The sequence below is a fragment of the Oryctolagus cuniculus genome, chromosome 4 (genome assembly GCF_964237555.1).
Source record: "Oryctolagus cuniculus chromosome 4, mOryCun1.1, whole genome shotgun sequence".
Lineage (NCBI taxonomy): Eukaryota > Metazoa > Chordata > Mammalia > Lagomorpha > Leporidae > Oryctolagus > Oryctolagus cuniculus.
Window position 1 is genome coordinate 139,512,933 of NC_091435.1, and position 18,969 is coordinate 139,531,901.

The following is an 18,969-nucleotide window of genomic DNA, read 5'->3' on the forward strand; positions in this document are numbered from 1 at the left end:
AGAGGTCTAGTACAGAGAGAGGGAGAGACAGAAAGAAAGGTCATCCATCTGCTGGTTTACTCCACAAGTCGCCACAACAGTGGAGCTGGTCTGATCTGGAGCCAGGAGCCAGGAGCTTCTTCCAGGTATCCCATGTGAATGCAGGGACCCAGGCCCCTAGGCCATCTTCTACTGCTTTCGCAGGCCATCAGCAGAGAGCTGGCTCAGAAGTAGAGAAGCTGGGACTTGATTTGAGATGCTGGTGCCACAAGTGGATGCTTAACCTACTATGCCACAGCGCCAACCCCTCAGTTCTATCTTAATGTATACTATTACATATTACATTGGGAAAATACTATCATGAATATTTATTTATAAATGAAAAATAATTTAGCAGTGCTTTTGAAATACCTTAGTATTTTTTTAAAATACTACATAGTTTTTGAAGTACCTTAGCCTTTATGAAATATATTACATGTTCAAATACTCACTATATATACATTTAGAGAACTTGTCAATTTTTTTAAGGACTTAACCTCTAAAAAAATGTATTAACTTACACTCTTACATTTTTATTTTTATCCTTCAAAAATGTTTACCTTAAGTGAACTAATAAACATGAAGCCATTTTCTTTTGTGTTTATAATTTCAGATTTGGCAAGGAGACAAAAGTACAGTAATCCCCCCTTATCTGAGGCTTTGCTTTCAGTTACTCATGCTTAACTGCAGCCCAGAAATATTAAATGGAAAATGCCAGAAGTAAACAATTAATGTGTTGTAAATTGTGCACCATTCTGAGTAGTGTGGTAAAATCTTACGCCATACTGCCCGGGATGAGAATCATACCTCTGTCTAGAGTACCCATGCCTGCACATTGTAACTTAATGACCATCTCGTTACTCAGATTTACCATCATGGTATTGCAGTGCTTGTTTTCAACTTACTTTTATTTTACATAAGGGTAAGAATAATGATGCTGGCAATTCAGATAGAGCAAAGATAAGCTGTGACATGCTTCTTTTAAGTTAAAAAAGTGAAAATTCTCAACCTAATAAGGAAATGTTAAAAAATCATATCCTGAAGTTGCTAAGATCCACTGCAAGCTGGCGCCGCGGCTCACTAGGCTAATCCTCCGCCTTGCGGCGCCGGCACACCAGGTTCTAGTCCCGGTCAGAGTGCTGGATTCTGTCCAAGTTGCCCCTCTTTCAGGCCAGCTCTCTGCTATGGCCAGGGAGTGCAGTGGAGGATGGCCCAAGTACTTGGGCCCTGCACCCCACGGGAGACCAGGAGAAGCACTTGGCTCCTGCCATCGGATCAGCGCGGTGTGCCGGCCGCAGCGTGCTGGCCGCGGCGGCCATTGGAGGGTGAACCAATGGCAAAGGAAGACCTTTCTCTCTCTCTCTCACTGTCCACTCTGCCTATCAAAAAAAAAAAAAAAAAGGATCCACTGCAAGAACAAATCTGCACTCTGAAATTGTGTGGAAGGGAAAAGAAATCCATGCTAGTTTTGCTGCTGTACTTCATACTGCAAAAGTTACAGCCACAGGTTTGATAAGTATTTATTCGTATCATTATATAGGCATTATTATATCATTTCACATCTCACATCTTACACCATCTCACTTATTATATCATCTCACATCTCGAATTATTATATCATCTCACATCATTACCAAAAGGATGATTACAGGAGAGAAAGAGAAGGACCATGTTCATATTACAGTATATCATTAACATTGTTTTTAATTGTCATTAATCTCTTATTGTGCCTTATTTATAAATTAAACTTTATCATGGATTTGAATGTATAGGAAAAATATAGTTCAGTACTATGCTCAGCTTCAGGCATCCATGGCCAGGGCCTTGGGAGGAAGTGTTCTTAGAACACTGTGTGTTGTGATCCTGTAATTTGTGGGTACCGTATAGTTGAAGTGACTAGAGCACAGACTGCCAAAGTGCCTTTTTAGTTTTGTAGCCTTAGACAGGAGTCACTGCCCTTCTCTGCCCTCATTTCTTCATCCGTAAAGGGAAGCTGATAATGGGTTCTGCCATAGGAGATTGTCTTGGGAATTAAATGAATTACATAAATGTGTAAAGTACCTAGAAGAGTGTCTGACATATAACCTGTTAATAAATTTTATATGCTGGTATTATTGTATGGAAAATATTTGCATTTAACTTTTTGTAGACAACATAGACATAACAACCATAGGAGAAAAAACTTGTACAATTTATAGATATTTTGACTATGATGATTTACTTTTCTGTTTCATTTTACACAGGACATCCGAGCTTTTGACTCCCGTTTCTCCAGTATCAAAACATTGGATGATTTGTTTCCTCCTAGAAGTATGGTCTTTATGCTGGGAACCCCCTATTATGGCTGCACTGGAGAAGTTAGTTTCTGTAATTACTACAAAATTTTTTCTGGTTTCAAATTAATATGATTATTTAACTTTTCTTCATTTAGGTGTAAAATAAAATATAATATTGAAAGAAAAAAATAAGAAAAAAGCCCATTCATGCAACTTAACAGGGACGATATTTGATTATATGAGGATATTTCAAAAAGTTTGTGGAAATGTGTATTGTAAAAAAAAAATACATGGAGTTCTATTTTTTAACCAAAATTATTTTTTTAGTTCTACCTTTTCATGAACTTTATGAAGCTCCCTTATGTATCTTTATTCTTGAGATTAGGGTCAGGCAGTGAAAAAGAAATTCAAATCCTGATCTCTTTTTTAATAAGTTTTACTGTTTTAGTATAGCTAAAGCAATTCTGAAACTAGTTTATATTACAGGACTAAAATAAATTGCAACTGTCTTGATGTTTTGAGGAAATCCCATTCCTATATGGAAAACATACATACAGATATGGAATGGGGGAAACAAAGAACCTGTGAGGACAAATTTGAAACTATTAGTGGATTTGTAAAATACATATGTATATAGATAGACACATGTATATGTGTGTGTGTATATACATACAAAGGACTTCATAGAGTTTATGAAAAACTCAAAAGATAAGTGTATTTTGGTGCAGAAAAAAAAATTGGAAATCCATTCATTATTTTTTCATGTTATACATTTTATGCAAACTTTTTGAAGACCACTCATATGTGTGCATATATATCCATGTATGCAAGTATTTTCTAGTTCTGTTTGCTCAAAAGAGGAAGAAGCAAAGATACACCCTAGTAGCAGTGAACACATATGACACATGTGACTAGAGATCTCAATCTCTAGTACCATGCCCTGCTAAGAGGAACAGAGTTCCTTGGAGAATGATGGAAATTTATGATGTAAACACAGGAATCCAGTTAAAGGGGCTCCTCCACTGGCTAGATTTCAGATAATTTTAAGTGCCAAAATAAGTAAGTTCAGTGATGAATTGTAAACCACTGAGGGAAAAGAGGAATCCATAATTCCATAGTGATTAAAAAGATAAATAAATAAGGAAGGGGGCCTCTTATTTATAGTGTAAATGTTTAGAGAGGTCTGGAGTTAGAAAACCATTTGCAACCACGTTGATAAAGATTGAATCAGATAAGAATCATCATTGGAAATAAATCTAGGGGAAACTTTTAAACAGAAACAGGATATTTACATGGCTACAGTGTCTACCCACAGACTATTTATTAGCTTCAAGGCAGGGTCTGGACTGTGTCGTAGCAGGTTAAGCCACCACCTGTAGCACTGCTGCAGCACTGGCATCCCATATGGGTGCCGGTTCAATTCCCAGTTGCTCCTCTTCCAACCTATCTCCTTGCTAATGCACCTGGGAAAGCAGCAGAAAATAACACAAGTGCTCCTACCCTGGTGTGGGAGACTTGGAAGAAGATCCTGGCTCTGGGCTTGGCCTGGCTCAGCTTCAGCTGTTGCGGCCATTTGGAGAGTGAACCAGCAGATGGAAGATCTCTGTGTAATTCTGCCTTTTGAATAAAATAAAATAAATAAATCTTTTTTAAAAAAGTGTATATGTTAGCTGCAAGGGCAGCAACAAAAACAAAAACAAAAAGACTGTAATTATGCAGTGAGGAAATTGAGCCGCATCTTGTTGGTAAGATAAAAGTTGGTGTAACAGTGAAGCACAAGTGAAATTAATTTACATACCTACAGATGTGATACCCTGAGAAGGACACATCACCTATGGAATATTCTGTCTGAGGATGCATAACCTTAACATAATTATAAGGAAGCATCACACAAACTCAAAATGAGAAGTTGTCATTGTTGCTGTTTAAAGATAAGATCTAAAGTGAAGGATGAATTGTATTTCTCAAAATGACACTATTGTAAAAAAACAAAGACAGGTTCTGGGTATATTCCAAATTAAAGACTATTAAATGCAGTATCTAATATCTAACGACTAAATTGACTATCTAGTTCTAGCCTGACTCCTGCAGCAGAGCAAGAAAAAGTTTTATCAATGACATTATTAGGCCAATGACAAAATTGAAATATAGGCAGAAGCCTAGATAAAAGTATTATATCAATAAAAGTATTGTATCAATGTAAATTTATATACTTAATAACTATATTTTGGTCATATAATAAAATATCCTTAGGAAATATACACTGAATATTTAGAGATAAGCAACTTGATATGTAATATATCCCCAATGTAAATACACACAGAGTACACAAATGTTAAAGCCTTCAGCTTTACAAAGTTAGCAATAAGTGAATCTGGATAAATGTTTTCAGGTGTTCTTTGTACTGTTTTTATTTTTGTAACATTTTTGTACTTTGAAATTATATGAAAATAAGAAGAATTAAAGAATGATGAAAAACTATTAAAGCAAGGATACCATGACTGTTTACAGTATTACTACATCCACATGTAAATTCCAAGAGAATTTCCACTACTCATCTTGACTGGCATACTGTATTTCAGAAATAATACTTTTCAATAGGTAGAAAATTAATGAAATATAGTGAGAGACTAACACATACCATGATTTTTTGTTTCCCTCTCCAAGGTTCAGGATTCAAGTGATGTGATTACAGAAGGTAGGATTCGTGTGGTTTTCAGCATTCCATGTGAACCCAATCTTGATGCTTTAATACAAAACCAGCATGTAAGTACAGTAGTTGGTGTTTCATTTAAAATAAATAAAATTTTTAAATATTAGAAGGATCTTTTTGCAACCACCTTTGAATTTATTTCAGATATTTCAGTTAATACAGATTCCCTCATAATTGTGTATATTATTATTTTAAACTAAATGCAGAATCTGTGATCAGAACTTCATGTAAGTGGTTAGGGTGAAAAATACTGAAATTCCATTATTAGTCCATAATAGTTATTACGGATTATTGTGCTCAAGCTTTCAAGAAGTACATTGATTAACATACCCTCTGGGAATAGATTTAGGTGCTTAAACCTTTTATGATAATTCAAATCTTGCTTTCTGGTTAAGAGTGACAAATGACCTTTCTGCAAAGGTTGTTTAACGTAGCTGAAAATGAACACTCTGAACTCTGGATATTATTGGGAAACTGCCTTTAAGTTCAGTTTGTTTTTTCAGAGCTTTTTCTTTAAAAATATTCAATAACCTTTCTTCTCCCTGTTAGATGGAAGAAAGTTTCTGAGGTCCATCATTTATTGTATTTTTTTAATTATTATTTTTATTGTATTTGAAATATAGATCTTTCATGCCCTCTTTTATTCCTGAAATGCCCATTAGAACCAGCGCTGGATCAGGCTGAAGCTAGGAGCTAGAACTCATTCTGGGTCTCCCACATGGTTTTACTTAGTTGTTTTTGGTTTTGTTTTTATTTATTTACAATCAACTAGCTAGTGCTGCTTACCTCATGCTTTTATTTTTTTCCTAAGGGTGATGTCTAAAATATTACATCCTCTGAAATGAATTTCAGACATTAGGCATTGTTTCCTATCAAGAAACTTTATGTACTGAAGGCAAACACATCCCTAAAATCTTATCATCAGGTCTCCATTGGAGAAAGAATTTAGACAGCCTAGTCAGAAAACTAGATGAAGAAGTGGATGTTGGTTTTGGGAGCAAGTGAACTGCAGATGAACCTGCCCACTTAGAGTGTACAGTGTTGATTGGTGTGCCTTGTCTGGTATACAGAGATACCTTTTTTAACTTTGAATCAAAGCACCTCCTATGTCTACCCAAATGTTCTCAGCTATCTAATACTTTGTAGCATATATGTGATGATTTCATTTGATTTTTAGTTATAGCATAATCTAATAGTTCTTGAAAGGAATACAGTGGTATTTCAGGCAGTGTAATTGTATATTAAATAGGACTGTCCTGCATATGGCAAGACAGTTGGAATCTTTGGCTCCTGGGTATGATGTACTAGTAGCCCGTGCCAGTTATTGTAACTGAATGTGCCCCTTCAAATTTCCATGTTAGAAAAGTGGTACTACACCAGATTAAGAAATATTATCATCAATTTTCTGATCTATTCTGGAAAGCATACTTGATATTTGTTAACTTATTGCTAATTCTGATGTTTTTGTTGAGGAAAAATATATTCTTTACTAACATATTAACATTATCTTCCAGACCACCAATAAACTTATCCATTCAGGGGGCATTTTAGATAAAAATCAGTGTTAGTGGTGGTTGATTTAATTCCTTGCCAAGCTCTGGAAATTTATTTTGTTGACAATAAAATATAAATGTATTCATATTTAAATGTAAATTATACCTATAATTAATATGAATATAAGAATATTAACTAAGTATGTGGTTTTTTATATATTATTTTAAGAGTTAATGGTACTGAATTTGTGAGTTGTGTACTTCCTGGTTAAAAATTATGATCTGATATACCTTTTTTTAATTTAACAACTTTCACAGTTTCTCCTTTGAGTACACAAATTAAGTTTGCATTTTATTGACTGTATTAATTATGAACATATATGTACTTGTTACTTCCATATAATAGTAAATATTAGGGGAATGGAATATTTATGTCCATATATGAAGGACAATTTAAAAAGAAACACTTATTTTTGCTCAATAGCAGCAATTTTGATGACATGTTTTAATTCAGTGTAATAATTTTTGAGGAACTTTGCTAGGCCCACTAGTAATATGACAATCAGTAGGAAAAAAATCTTGCCTTGGAGTTTGCCATTTAGTACTTATAGTAGAGTTTATTTCTTGAGACAGTTTTACAAACTCTATATTTCCTCCCCCTTTCATCTATCATTGGGAATTCAGTCCTTTAAGGAGAAAGAGAGAGGAGCAGAAAAATTCTGCCTACAGATTCTTTCAAAAAAAAGGGGAAATGGATCTAAATGAGAATCCTTATATTGCCACAATCCAATGTTAGTGATGTCTTGATTATCTCCAGATTTTAAAGGTAAAGAAATAACGTTTAATGTAAACTTTTATTTCCATAATTGACTTTTTTGTTTTTATATTTAAAGAAATATTCTATAAAGTACAACCCAGGATATGTGTTGGCCAGTCGCCTTGGAGTGAGTGGATACCTTGTTTCAAGGTTTACAGGAAGTATTTTTATTGGAAGAGGATCTAGGAGAAAGTAAGTTTATGTTAGAGAAATTTACTTAAGTGGCAGAAAAATTAAATGCTAAAGATTAAATGCTTAATTTTTCAGTATTTCTTTTCTCTTATTAAGTGCTCTGAATTTCTTTTAAAATTGTACATAAATTCCTCTAATGGTGATCTTTCAATTGAATGGCACATGTTATAGGTGGTTGGAAAGACAGTTCTTATTTTTAGCAGCTAACAAAATGAACCTTGAAAAAAGGTATCAGAGGGTGTGTGTGAACCTCAATAATATATTTCCTTGCATTTTGTTACTTCATTTTCCTTTATAATTGCATAATTTATTTACATGCTTTAACTCAGGTTTTGAGGCTTTCCTCTAGTTTTTCAGTTATACTACTTTAGAAATAACCATAATAACTAAAATACAGAGTAATCAAAATTGAAATTTTCTAAGAATTAAAAGCAAAACATTTTATTTCAATAACATTTTAAAATGTGTGTGTGTGTGTGTGTGTGTGTGTGTTGTGTATATGGTTTAAATTCAGCCCTCATGGAGACCATAAAGCAAATGTGGGTTTGAATCTCAAATTCAACAAAAAGAATGAGGAGGTCCCTGGATATACTAAGAAAGTTGGAAGTGAATGGATGTATTCATCTGCAGCAGAACAACTTCTTGCAGAATACTTAGAGAGGTAAGTGCCTAGAAAGATCCTACGAGGTGTCCAGAATCTGGGAATGTGCTCTTTATTTTGCCTTACAGATACCAGTTTTAGAGGAAAATATTTTCTTTAGTAAAATGTGACATATACATACATGGAACATCACAGCTATTAACTAAATTAAAGTAGAAAAATTTCATACTATATTATCAAAAAGAAAACACATGATGAGAATTGACCTCAACTTTATATCACTAATTACTACTTTGCATACCTGTTTTAGTACTAAGAGGGCTAGTATGAATAAACAAAATAGCTCTTGGCAGAGTGGATTTTCCTGAGTCTTAACAACTCTAGGTTACTGAGCTTGAATTATTGAGCCTGCCTGGGTATAGAATCCTGTATTGGAGATTATTTTCTGCCAGAAATTTTGAAAACATTACTCCAACGTCTTCCACTATTGCTGTTGGTAAATCTTTTGCCGTTGTGATTTTGAATCTTTGTAAGTGATCGGTTTTCATTTTCTGAAATCTTTTTAGGATATTCCCCTTGCCAGTGCTGTTTGTGTGTGCCTTGGGATCATTTTTATTTCTTTCTGCTATTGAGTGCTTCACGCTTGTAACTGATACCCTTCCTTTCTTAGGAACATTCTTGTATTATATCTTTGGTAATTCCCTCCTCACCATTTTTTCTGTTTTCCCTTTCTGGGACTTTTATTAGTTAGATCTTAGACCCTCTGGATCAAGCTTCTTAATTTTTCTTATGTCATCTGAACCATTTCCTATATTATTATACTTTTGTTATACTCTGTGGTAAATTTCTTCATCTTTTGCTGTTTTTACTTATGTTGCATATAATAATTTTTAATTCCTTAAAATGTATCCTTGTATCCTTATTCTTTGGCTGTTTTTTTTTTTAAGCATCTTGTTCTTATAGTGAATGGAATGTCTTCTTTTCATTTCTGTATATATAGTGAGTCAAGATTTTTTTCTTTATATGTTCTGATTTCTTCCAATTCTTTGTTTCCTCTTTTGTTTGGGCTCCTTTCATGTTTAAGACTTACTTTCACTTCTCTAATGATTCTGCAAGTCCAATTATATTTGAGAATGGGATACTGAAATGCTAATTGGAAAGTTAGTGCACATGGGATGGCCTATCAGCACTTTGCTATTGCTAAAGAGGATCTAAAATCACTACCTGCATGTGTATCTTTTCTCTTTGATATTCCCAGAGAGGTGCCAGCCTCTTCCTTCAGGAATAGAAGTAAGAAACAAAACTAACAATATTTTGGAAATTAACCAGAGGAAGGGTTCTCATTATCTAAATGACACTGATAGACTCCTAGATATCCCTTCAATACTGAAAGACATAGTCTCCCGGTAGCAGGTGTACTGCTCTCTGACAGCTCTCAGCTGTGAGCCCTCTTCAGGAATTGCCTGGATGATGAGAACTGCCTCAACTAAAGTTACATTCCCTTCCCACAATAACCCCAGAACAAGTACCTCATCTACAAGAAGGTGTAAAGGCCCAGTGAACCTGATTGCCCCATTTCAGGCCAAGTCTGAAGAGCCATCCTGAATACTGACCTAAATCATATACGAGACCTAAACAAACTACAATCTTGACATTAGTCCAGGTGCAGCCTATCTGTTTTAAGCTTGAGCAGTCAGGCTAGGGGATTTCTGTGTTCTGCCAAGCAAATTGTGGTGTGCTGTTATTGTCTTAGTTTTAGACCATAGTCTCACGGTGGGGGATGATTTTTTCAAGGTGGAGCCTCATCTATATAAAATGGAGTCCTTACCCTCAGGGTATCACTTCATTACAAAGTTCTGTAGTTCAAATCAACTTGCTTTTTGGCTACTAGTGCTTTAGGATTTAGCTTATTCTTGGTTGTCAGATAAGTTAATATTAATCCAGGATCCAACTTCTAAAATTCTGTTAACTCATATATGCCATAAGATACTCTGCTTCTGTCTTCATCTATCTTTCTAGGTCTATGACCTTTGTTGTACTTCACTGTCATTTTAGTGGGCTGAGGAGGGACAAAGGATAAGAAATCTTCAATCTCATATACATACCTGAAAGTCTTCCACTATTTGGAAAGAACTATAGTTTAGAGGAATATATGTTTTAATTTTCTGTATTTAAAGAGTGCCCTAGCTTTGTTATGAAAATTAAAAAATTAACCTGTATAACTTTTGTGCATTTATAACCAGTTATTGTAATAAAAGAGGAATTAAAGTCATAATTGAAATTCTTTAAATTTTTGAATTAAACCATCTCTCCCTCAGAAAATGGGAATATTTTTGAGGGTCAAGGAATACCACGGTTTTCAAATTTTTGAGTCTTTAGCCTTTATTGATAATATCCCTTTTGATACTAATTAATCCTCGATGTATATGGATTCTTTAAGATCCAAAATATCTCATTGGAAGTTTATGTGAAGTTAACCATGTGTTTTTAAAAATAATATTTTTGTTTGTTTGCTTGACTAGAGCTCCAGAACTATTTAGTTATATAGCCAAAAATAGCCAAGAGGATGTATTCTATGAAGATGACATTTGGCCTGGAGAAAATGAGAATGGGTAAGCTAGATTTGTGGTATAAATTGTCTCATGGTTTAACTCAGTGATTCTGATGAAAGTTTATCTAGTTTATCAAAAATATTTTTAAGCCTGTGATTGAAAGAGGGGAGAGAGGGGTTTTGGTGGAAGGTGGAAGAGGATGATTGAGGGAGGGAAAGAGAAGGAACAGTTCCTGGGTAATGCATGAAAAACTAAAAAAGTTTTACAGTTTTTAAAAATTTCTTTTACTACTTTTTTGGGATGTGTCTTGTTTCGTTTTTGCTTTTTAGAGCTTAATAAAAAATTTATTTTAGATACCAGTGATTTTGAACTAATTTTTTGTGATTTCTTATTGCTAAGAGGTAAAAATTATATGTGTTTAGTGACTAATTACTAATTATAAAATCTGATGTCAAAATTCACAGCCCTTAGAAAGTTTTTGTTAAATCTTTTATATAAGCCCTATAAAAGTTTTAATCAATGTGAAAAAATTATTGTTTTTACTGCAGTGCTGAGAAAGTCCAGGAAATTACAACTTGGCTAAAAGGACATCCTGTCAGTACTTTGTCTCGTTCTTCATGTGATTTACAAATTCTGGATGCAGCAATTGTTGAGAAAATTGAGGAAGAAGTTGAAAAGTGCAAGGTACTAACTTTTGCAGGCAAGATTATTAATGAGATTTGAAGTTAAATAAATTATAGGTTAATGTTACAAATAGCTCATTTCTGTTTCAAACAAATAAAACATACATTCAGTTGATTCTAATTAATGTCAAATAATTCTATAACTTAGGCTATTCTAACCATTCCCAACAGCCATGAATAAGTTTATCTGAATAAATATAAATATACTTAAATATATAAATCAAGATATTTAAATTTATATCTTTGTAGTGTTCCTAATTTTAAGAATATTTTGTGATCCTTGTCACAATAGAAAGTTTATTATTGGGAAAAAAAGATTAGTCCCCTGTTCCTTCCTGGTCTAGAACACGCTTTTCTTTTTAAGATTTTTTTTTATTTGAAAAGCCAGAGTTAGAGAGAATGAGAGAGATCTTACATATGCTGGTTCATGCCCCAGATGGCTGCAGCAACCCGAGCTGGTCAATCCGAAGCCAGAAGCCAAGAGCTTCTTCCAGGTCTCCCATGTGGGTTCAGGGGCCCAAGCACTTTGGCCATCTTCCACTGCTTTCCCAGGCACATTATTAGCAGGGAGCTGGATCAGAGGTGGAGCAGCCAGAATTCAAACTGGCACCCATATAGAATGCCAGTGTGGCAGGCGGCAGCTTTACCCACTACAGCACATCCCAGGCTAGGCCATCCTGAAGCCAGGAGCTTAGAACTCCATCCTGGTATCCCGCATGGGTGGCAGGGAATTGCTCTGCTTTCCCAGACACATTAGCAGGGAATTGAATCAGAAACAGAGCAGCTGGGACTCAAACCAATACTATGACACGGGATGCCTGAGTTGCTTAACCTGCTATGCTACAATACCAGCCCTTCAACAACATTTTTTTTTTTTTTTTAAGATTTATTTGTAAGGCAGAACTAGAGAGAGGGAGGGACAGAGAGAGAACTTCCATCAGCTGGTTCACTCCCCAAATGGCCGCAATGGCTGGGGCTGGGGCAGCCCAAAGCCAGGAACCTGGCCAGCCAGGAGCCAGGAGCTTCTTCCTGGTCTCCCATTTGGGTGCAGGGGCCCAAGCACTTGCATTGTCTTCTACTGATTTCCCGGGCCATTAACGGGGAGCTGGATCAGAAGTGGAGCAGCCAGGTTTGAGCAGCAGAAGTTTGAGCAGCACTCGAACCAGTGCCAAGATGGGGTGCCGGCATCGTGGGTGGCAGTTTTACATGCCACACAACACTGACCCCTCAACAACATTTTTTTAAGTCAGTTTTATTTACCAAACATTATAACTTTAGACCTCCAAATTTTATTTTAACCTGTTTTGATGCAGAGCTTTCTAAAATATTTGATACATTTTCCTTTACTTTACAAGCAGAAGATACACATTCACAATTGTAGGCAGTTATTTTGATTAAACATTTTTAAAAGTGTGCATATAGATGAGACAGAAATTTTTTAAGCCTGTTAATGTTTCAGAGAGGTACAGTATAAGTGATTTTTTTTCCTTTTAGTGTTATAATGTCATTAGAGTAATAAAAAATTAGAAAAAAACTAAAAATAAAAACATTCTGAAGATAATTTAAACTTTTTTTTTTTATAAAGCAGGGTCATCATTAAAAGTATCAGTTTTTTTTATTAGAGGTTCCCAAATACAATAGATTATCAAAATTACTGGTGAAGCTTTATAGAAATACACTTTCTGGATTCCATCCTGTAGCACTGCTTCTCAAACTTTAAGATGCAAACAGATCACCAGGGGATAGGGGAAAGTACTGGTTCTGATTCAGTGGGTCTAGTGTGAGGCTTGAAATTGTGCATTTTGAATAGCCAATTTCCATTATCTGTGCATTGGGGCCTACTGTAAATACTCCTTCGTTTTTTCATTTGCCTACTGAACCAGGCTTAATAGCCAGATCCTATAATCAATGTCATATTATAATAATGCCTAGGGATTTATTAGAGCATGTATAGAGTTTTTTTTTTTCATATGCTATATGCCAGGCATAGTTCATTTGTCTTTTTTTTAATTCCTTTAAATCTGTTATATTATTTGTTCTTGCTATTGCAAATGAACACCATTTATACTACTACTAGAACTCCAGTCTGCTAAGGGCTGAGAGACAGATACCTTGTGAATAAGGCCTTCAGTGTTCAGCCTATTAAAATTGCAATGGGGCAGACATTTGGTGCAGCAGTTAAGGTACTGATGGTATGCCTGCATCCCATCTCTGAGTATCTGGGTTTGAGTCCTGGCTCCACTCTCAATTCCAGATTCTTACTAATGTGCACCTTGGGAGGCAGTAGGTCATAGCTCAAGTACTGGGAACCCTGCCACCCACATGAAAGATCCTTATTGAGTTCCAGACTCCTGGCTTCATCTGACCCAGCCCCAGCTGTTGGGGACATTTGGGAATTGAGCCAGTAGATGGAGAATGCCTGCCTTTGTCTCTCTGTCTCTCCTCCTCTTTCAATTAAATACAAATAAATAAATAAAATTTTAAAAAGAAAATTGCCTTATTTCCCCTATAGTTCTACCTTAAATGCATTATTTTCCTCGATGCTTTTTACCTTCAAACAGCTATATATTTTCCTATTTTCTTGCCCGTTTTCATAAGTTTTTATTTATTTTCATTTTATTTGAAAGAGAAAGATCTTCCATCCACTGATCCACTATCCAAATGCCAGCAACAGCTGGGACTGGGCCAGGCTGAACCCAGGATCCTGAAGTTCAGTCCAGGTCTCCCACATGAGTGAAAGGGTCACAAGTGCTTAAGCCCCAAGAGCTGCCTCCCAGAGTGCACATTTGCAGAAACTGGATTGGAAGCTGAGTAGCCAGTACTCAGATTGCGCTCCAGTATGAAATGCGGGTATCCCAAGCAGTGACAACCACTGTGCCAAACACCCCCTTATTCTTTCCTATGTGTCTCCCTCAACTAGAATAAAAGAACAATTTGATGCTTTATCCCTAACATCTACATCAGTCAATACAAGGCACATAAATGGAAAACAGTAAATATAGAAAGAATAAATGAAATGTCTCAATAGACACTATTTAAAGGGTTGAGCATTTTATACTATATAAATACATGAACTCAGGCGAGCACCACGGCTCACTTGGCTAATCCTCCGTCTGCGGCACCAGCACCCTGGGTTCTAGTCCCAGTTGGGGCGCCGGTTCTGTCCTGGTTGCTCCTCTTCCAGTCCAGCTCTCTGCTGTGGCCTGGGAAGGCAGTGGAGGATGGCCCAAGTGCTTGGGCCCTGCACCTGTATGGGAGACCAGGAGGAAGCACCTGGTTCCTGGCTTTGGATCAGTGCAGTGTGCCGGCCACAGCAGCCATTTGGAGGTGAACCAACGGAAGGAAGACCTTTCTCTCTGTCTCTCTCTCTCTCTCTCTCTCACTGTCTAACTTTACCTATCAAAAAATACAATAAAATAAAAAAATTTTAAAAAATACATAAACTCTATAGTTTATGGAATTTGTACTTGGAATTGTATTACATCTTTTTGTCCTTATTTCTAAAAGTTATACTCTAAAGATAAGTAACTCCTTATGTTTAAACTGATGCTATTTTTTCATTAGGTAAAAGTTCATTTTTTAAAAAACATTTAATATGAGGGCAAGCATTGTGTCTCAGCAAGACATACCACTGCTTGGAATACCAGCATCCCATGTCAGAGTACCTGGGGTCAAGTCCTACCTCTGCTTCCAGTCCAGCTTCCTTTAATGAACACCATGGGAAGCAGCAGATGATGGTTCCTCAAGTATCTGGATCCCTGTCACCCACATGGGAGACCTGAATAGAGTTCCTGGCTCCTGGTTTCGGCCTGGCTCCATCCTGGCTGTTGCAGAAATTTGGGGAGTGAACCTGTGGATGGAAGATGTGTCTGTCTGTGTCTCTCTCCTTCTCTGTCTCTTGTCTCCAGTTCTGTCCCTGTCTCTGTGTGTCTCTCTGTGGCTCCACCTTTAAAAATAAACTATTCTAAAAAAAGTTTAATAATGAATAATGGTTTTTGGATTACAGTTAATAAAATTATTCTTATATTAAGTAAAACAGGTATTGTTTCTATCTTACAGATGGAAAGAAGGTGATGCCTAGATAGTGAAGTGTGAGTTCACAGACTAATAAGCAGGAAAGTTAGGAGATAAGTCTTCTTCCATATTTTTTAGATAATAAAAATATTCACACATCAGAATTTCATATTAGATTCCAAAGGCAAGGATTTGTTAAATGAGTGTCACCTTAATTTTTGTAAGTATTCACAAAACCCATACTATTGTCATAGATTAAGACTTTATACTTTATTTTTATATAAACCTTTGTTGAGCATTCTATTTAATCCCTTTTAGAGAAAAAAAAAAAAAACATCTAATAGGATAGCATTTGCATAATTTCAAAAACAAGCAAATCTAATCATTTATAGTAGATGTAAGATTAATTTTTCTGAAGGATAGTAAGTGAGAAGAGGTGGAAAGGATTTTTTAAGTTGTGCTTAGTAATGTTTCTTGAGCAAGGTACAGTAGGTAACTTGTAGTTATTGTACCCTACAAATAACACTAGAAAAATGCATCTAAGGATGGACGTTTGGCTTAGTGTGATTAAGACTCCAGTTAGGATTCCTGCATCCCATATTGGAATCCTGGATTCAAATCCTGGCTCCATTCCACATTCCCTTTTTTTTTCAAATCAAACCCTGGGAGGCAACAGGTAATAACTCAGATAGATAGCTGGGTCCCTGCCACCCACAGGAGAGGTCTGTAGTGAATTCCCAGCCTCCTAGCTTTGACCTGTCCTAACGCAGATATCTCTTTGTCTCTATACCTCTCTTTCTCCCTCTGTCTGTTATTCTGCCTTTCAAATAAATAAGTCTTTAAAAAAAGAAAACTTAAGCCATAGGAATTTTATAAATATTTTATTCCTTCCTGTGGAGTTTGTAGGACTTTAAATATTCTTACAATAATTTCTTTTGGCTTTTAAAATTCAGACATGTTGAAGTGTGATTAATGAGTTTGTAATTATATATTTTAAAATACTTAAATTTTTTTTTCTTGTTTCCTTAGCAAAGAAAGAATAATAAGAAGGTTCGAGTGACAGTAAAGCCCCATTTGCTGTACAGAGTAAGTTTCCTCTCAAAGAATTTAAAGTTGTTATTTTTATGTCAGAAGAGTAGAAGAAACAAAAACATTTTCAATATATTAGTAGGAAAACTTGTTCTTTAAATTGAAATTAATCCTCTGTTCTCTCCAGCCTTTGGAACAGCAACATGGAGTCATTCCTGATCGAGATGCAGAATTTCGTCTCTTTGACCGTGTTGTAAATGTGAGAGAGAACTTTTCAGTTCCAGTTGGCCTTCGGGGCACCATCATAGGAATTAAAGGGGGTAATATGTCAATACCTGATATGTCTTGTACTATATTTACAAATTTTTTTTAAATTTTTATTTAGTAAATATAAATTTCCAAAGTACAGTTTATGGATTACAATGGCTTTTCCCCCCCATAAATTCCCTCCCATCTCCCGCTCCCTCTCCTATTGCATTCACATCAAGATTCATTTTCAATTATCTTTATATACAGAAGATCGGTTTAGTATATATTAAGTAAAGATTTCATCAGTTTGCACCCACACAGAAACACAAAGTGTAAAATACTGTTTCAGTACTAGTTATAGCATTAAATCACATTGGACAACACTTTAAGGACAGAGATTCCACATGAGGAGTAAGTACACAGTGACTCCTGTTGTTGACTTAACAATTTGACACTCTTGTTTATGGCGCCAGAAATCTCCCTAGGCTCTAGTCATGAGTTGCCAAGGCTATGGAAGCCTCTTGAGTTCGCTGACTTTGATCTTATTTAGACAAGGTCGTGGTCAAAGTGGAAGTTCTCTCCTCCCTTCAGAGAAAGGTACCTCCTTCTTTGATGACCTGTTCTTTCTACTGGGATCTCACTCGCAGAGATCTTTCATTTAGGGTTTTGGGTTTTTTTGTTTGTTTTTTTGTTTTTTGTTTTTTGTTTTTTGCCAGGGTGTCTTGGCTTTCCATGCCTAAAATACTCTCATAGGCTCTTCAGCCAGATCCGAGTGCCTTAAGGGCTGATTCTGAGGCCGGAGTGCTGTTTCGGACATCTGCCATTCTATGAGTCTGCTGTGTATCCCACTTCCCATGTTGGATCGTTCTCTCCCTTTTTTATTCTATCAGTTAGTATTCGCTGACACTAGTCTTGTTTGTGTGATCCTTTGGCTCTTAGTCCTATCATTATGATCAATTGTGAACAGAAATTGATCACTTGGACTAGTGAGATGGCATTGGTACATGCCACCTTGATGGGATTGAATTGGAATCCCCTGGCACATTTCTAACTCCACCATTTGGGGCAAGTCTGATTGAGCATGTCCCAAATTGTACATCTCCTCCCTCTTTTATTCCCATGCTTATATTTAACAGGGATCACTTTTCAGTTAAATTTCAGCACCTAAGAATAAATGTGTGTTAATTACAGAGTTCAACCAATAGAATTAACTAGAAAAAAAATACTAAAAGGGATAAAGTATTAAATTGTACAAATTAGTGGATTTTTTTAAATATAAGCAGAAAATAAGCAGAAAAAAATTATAGATCAGGAAAAAACTAAATTATTTTATGTTTCAGTTAATGTTTTCTAGGTTATACTTTTAAGAGAAATTTCTCCTTTTCTGTCTTGTGTAATCACCTGGGAAGAGGTTAAAAGAAGGGGAAGTTGAAAAGGGACTGCGGAGAATTTCGCAGTTGCTAAATATTACATTAAAATTCTATGAGTCTCATGGATATTACATATATTTTCATGAAACTGGGAGAAATTTCTCATCATTTAGTTAAGCTTTCATCTAGCCTTGCCCAAGTTTTACCTTAATTTTCATAGTAATCTCTTCATTTCTATGAAGAAGTAAACAAACGTGACTTTACATGTAAATAAGATTTGAAAATTTAATATACATATTAATCTTAATTTTATGAACACAAGTATATTATGTGTATAAAATAGACCTGTCTGTTGCATAATAATGTATATATAATTAACCCTGCTGTTTTGTACACTTAAAAATGCCTAAAAGGGTAAATGTTATGTTCCGTGGTTTTTGCCACAATAAAATAAAGGAGGGGAAAGAATTGGGAAGAAGTTGCTAAAGATCTAAATGTATACCTAAAGAGATGCCTGGAGTGAGCAGTTTTACAACATAAATTCTTTAAAAAAAAATAAAATTCAACTCTGGTATGAAGCAGCAAATCACTTGCCCTAAGGTCAGAGTGCTGGCATCACTGTCCCTCCAGGTCCAAGGCATCCAATGTCTTGTTTCATCATCCTAAAAGGAGATGGACCACAAGCTTAGCGAGAAAAATCTGAATAAAAGAACTATAAAAGAAAATACTGATAATTTGGATTTTTCAAAAAAAGAAAACTTTTTCTCTTCCAAAGAGACTCGCAACAGAATTAAAAAGGCAAGCCATACACAAGCACAAAGAAAATACTAACCAAACATAAATCCAACAAAATATTTGTATTTGGAATATGTAAAGAATTTTTACAACTAAATAATAAGTCAAACCTATTTTTACAATGTTCCATTCCATTCCTAAGTACTTACCTAAGAGAAACAGAGGAT

The 18,969-nt window shown here is 35.5% G+C and overlaps 1 protein-coding gene across 11 annotated transcripts in view; it reads left to right on the forward strand.

Moving 5' to 3' along the window:
- Nucleotides 1-18,969, forward strand: part of XRN1 (5'-3' exoribonuclease 1) — a 132,090-nt gene that overhangs the window by 71,726 nt on the left and 41,395 nt on the right. For 9 of the 11 annotated variants that reach the window (XM_008266277.4, XM_002716565.5, XM_008266278.4 and 6 more), the window contains 8 exons: nt 2,262-2,375; nt 4,962-5,060; nt 7,394-7,509; nt 8,024-8,170; nt 10,633-10,722; nt 11,211-11,346; nt 16,389-16,445; nt 16,576-16,708. In XM_008266277.4, the coding sequence (XP_008264499.2) occupies nt 2,262-2,375; nt 4,962-5,060; nt 7,394-7,509; nt 8,024-8,170; nt 10,633-10,722; nt 11,211-11,346; nt 16,389-16,445; nt 16,576-16,708 (892 nt within the window). Of the gene's footprint in view, nt 1-2,261; nt 2,376-4,961; nt 5,061-7,184; nt 7,327-7,393; nt 7,510-8,023; nt 8,171-10,632; nt 10,723-11,210; nt 11,347-15,404; nt 15,466-16,388; nt 16,446-16,575; nt 16,709-18,969 lie in introns of those variants that run through there. The other 2 variants (XM_051859029.2, XR_007924531.2) reach the window with 2 other exon arrangements.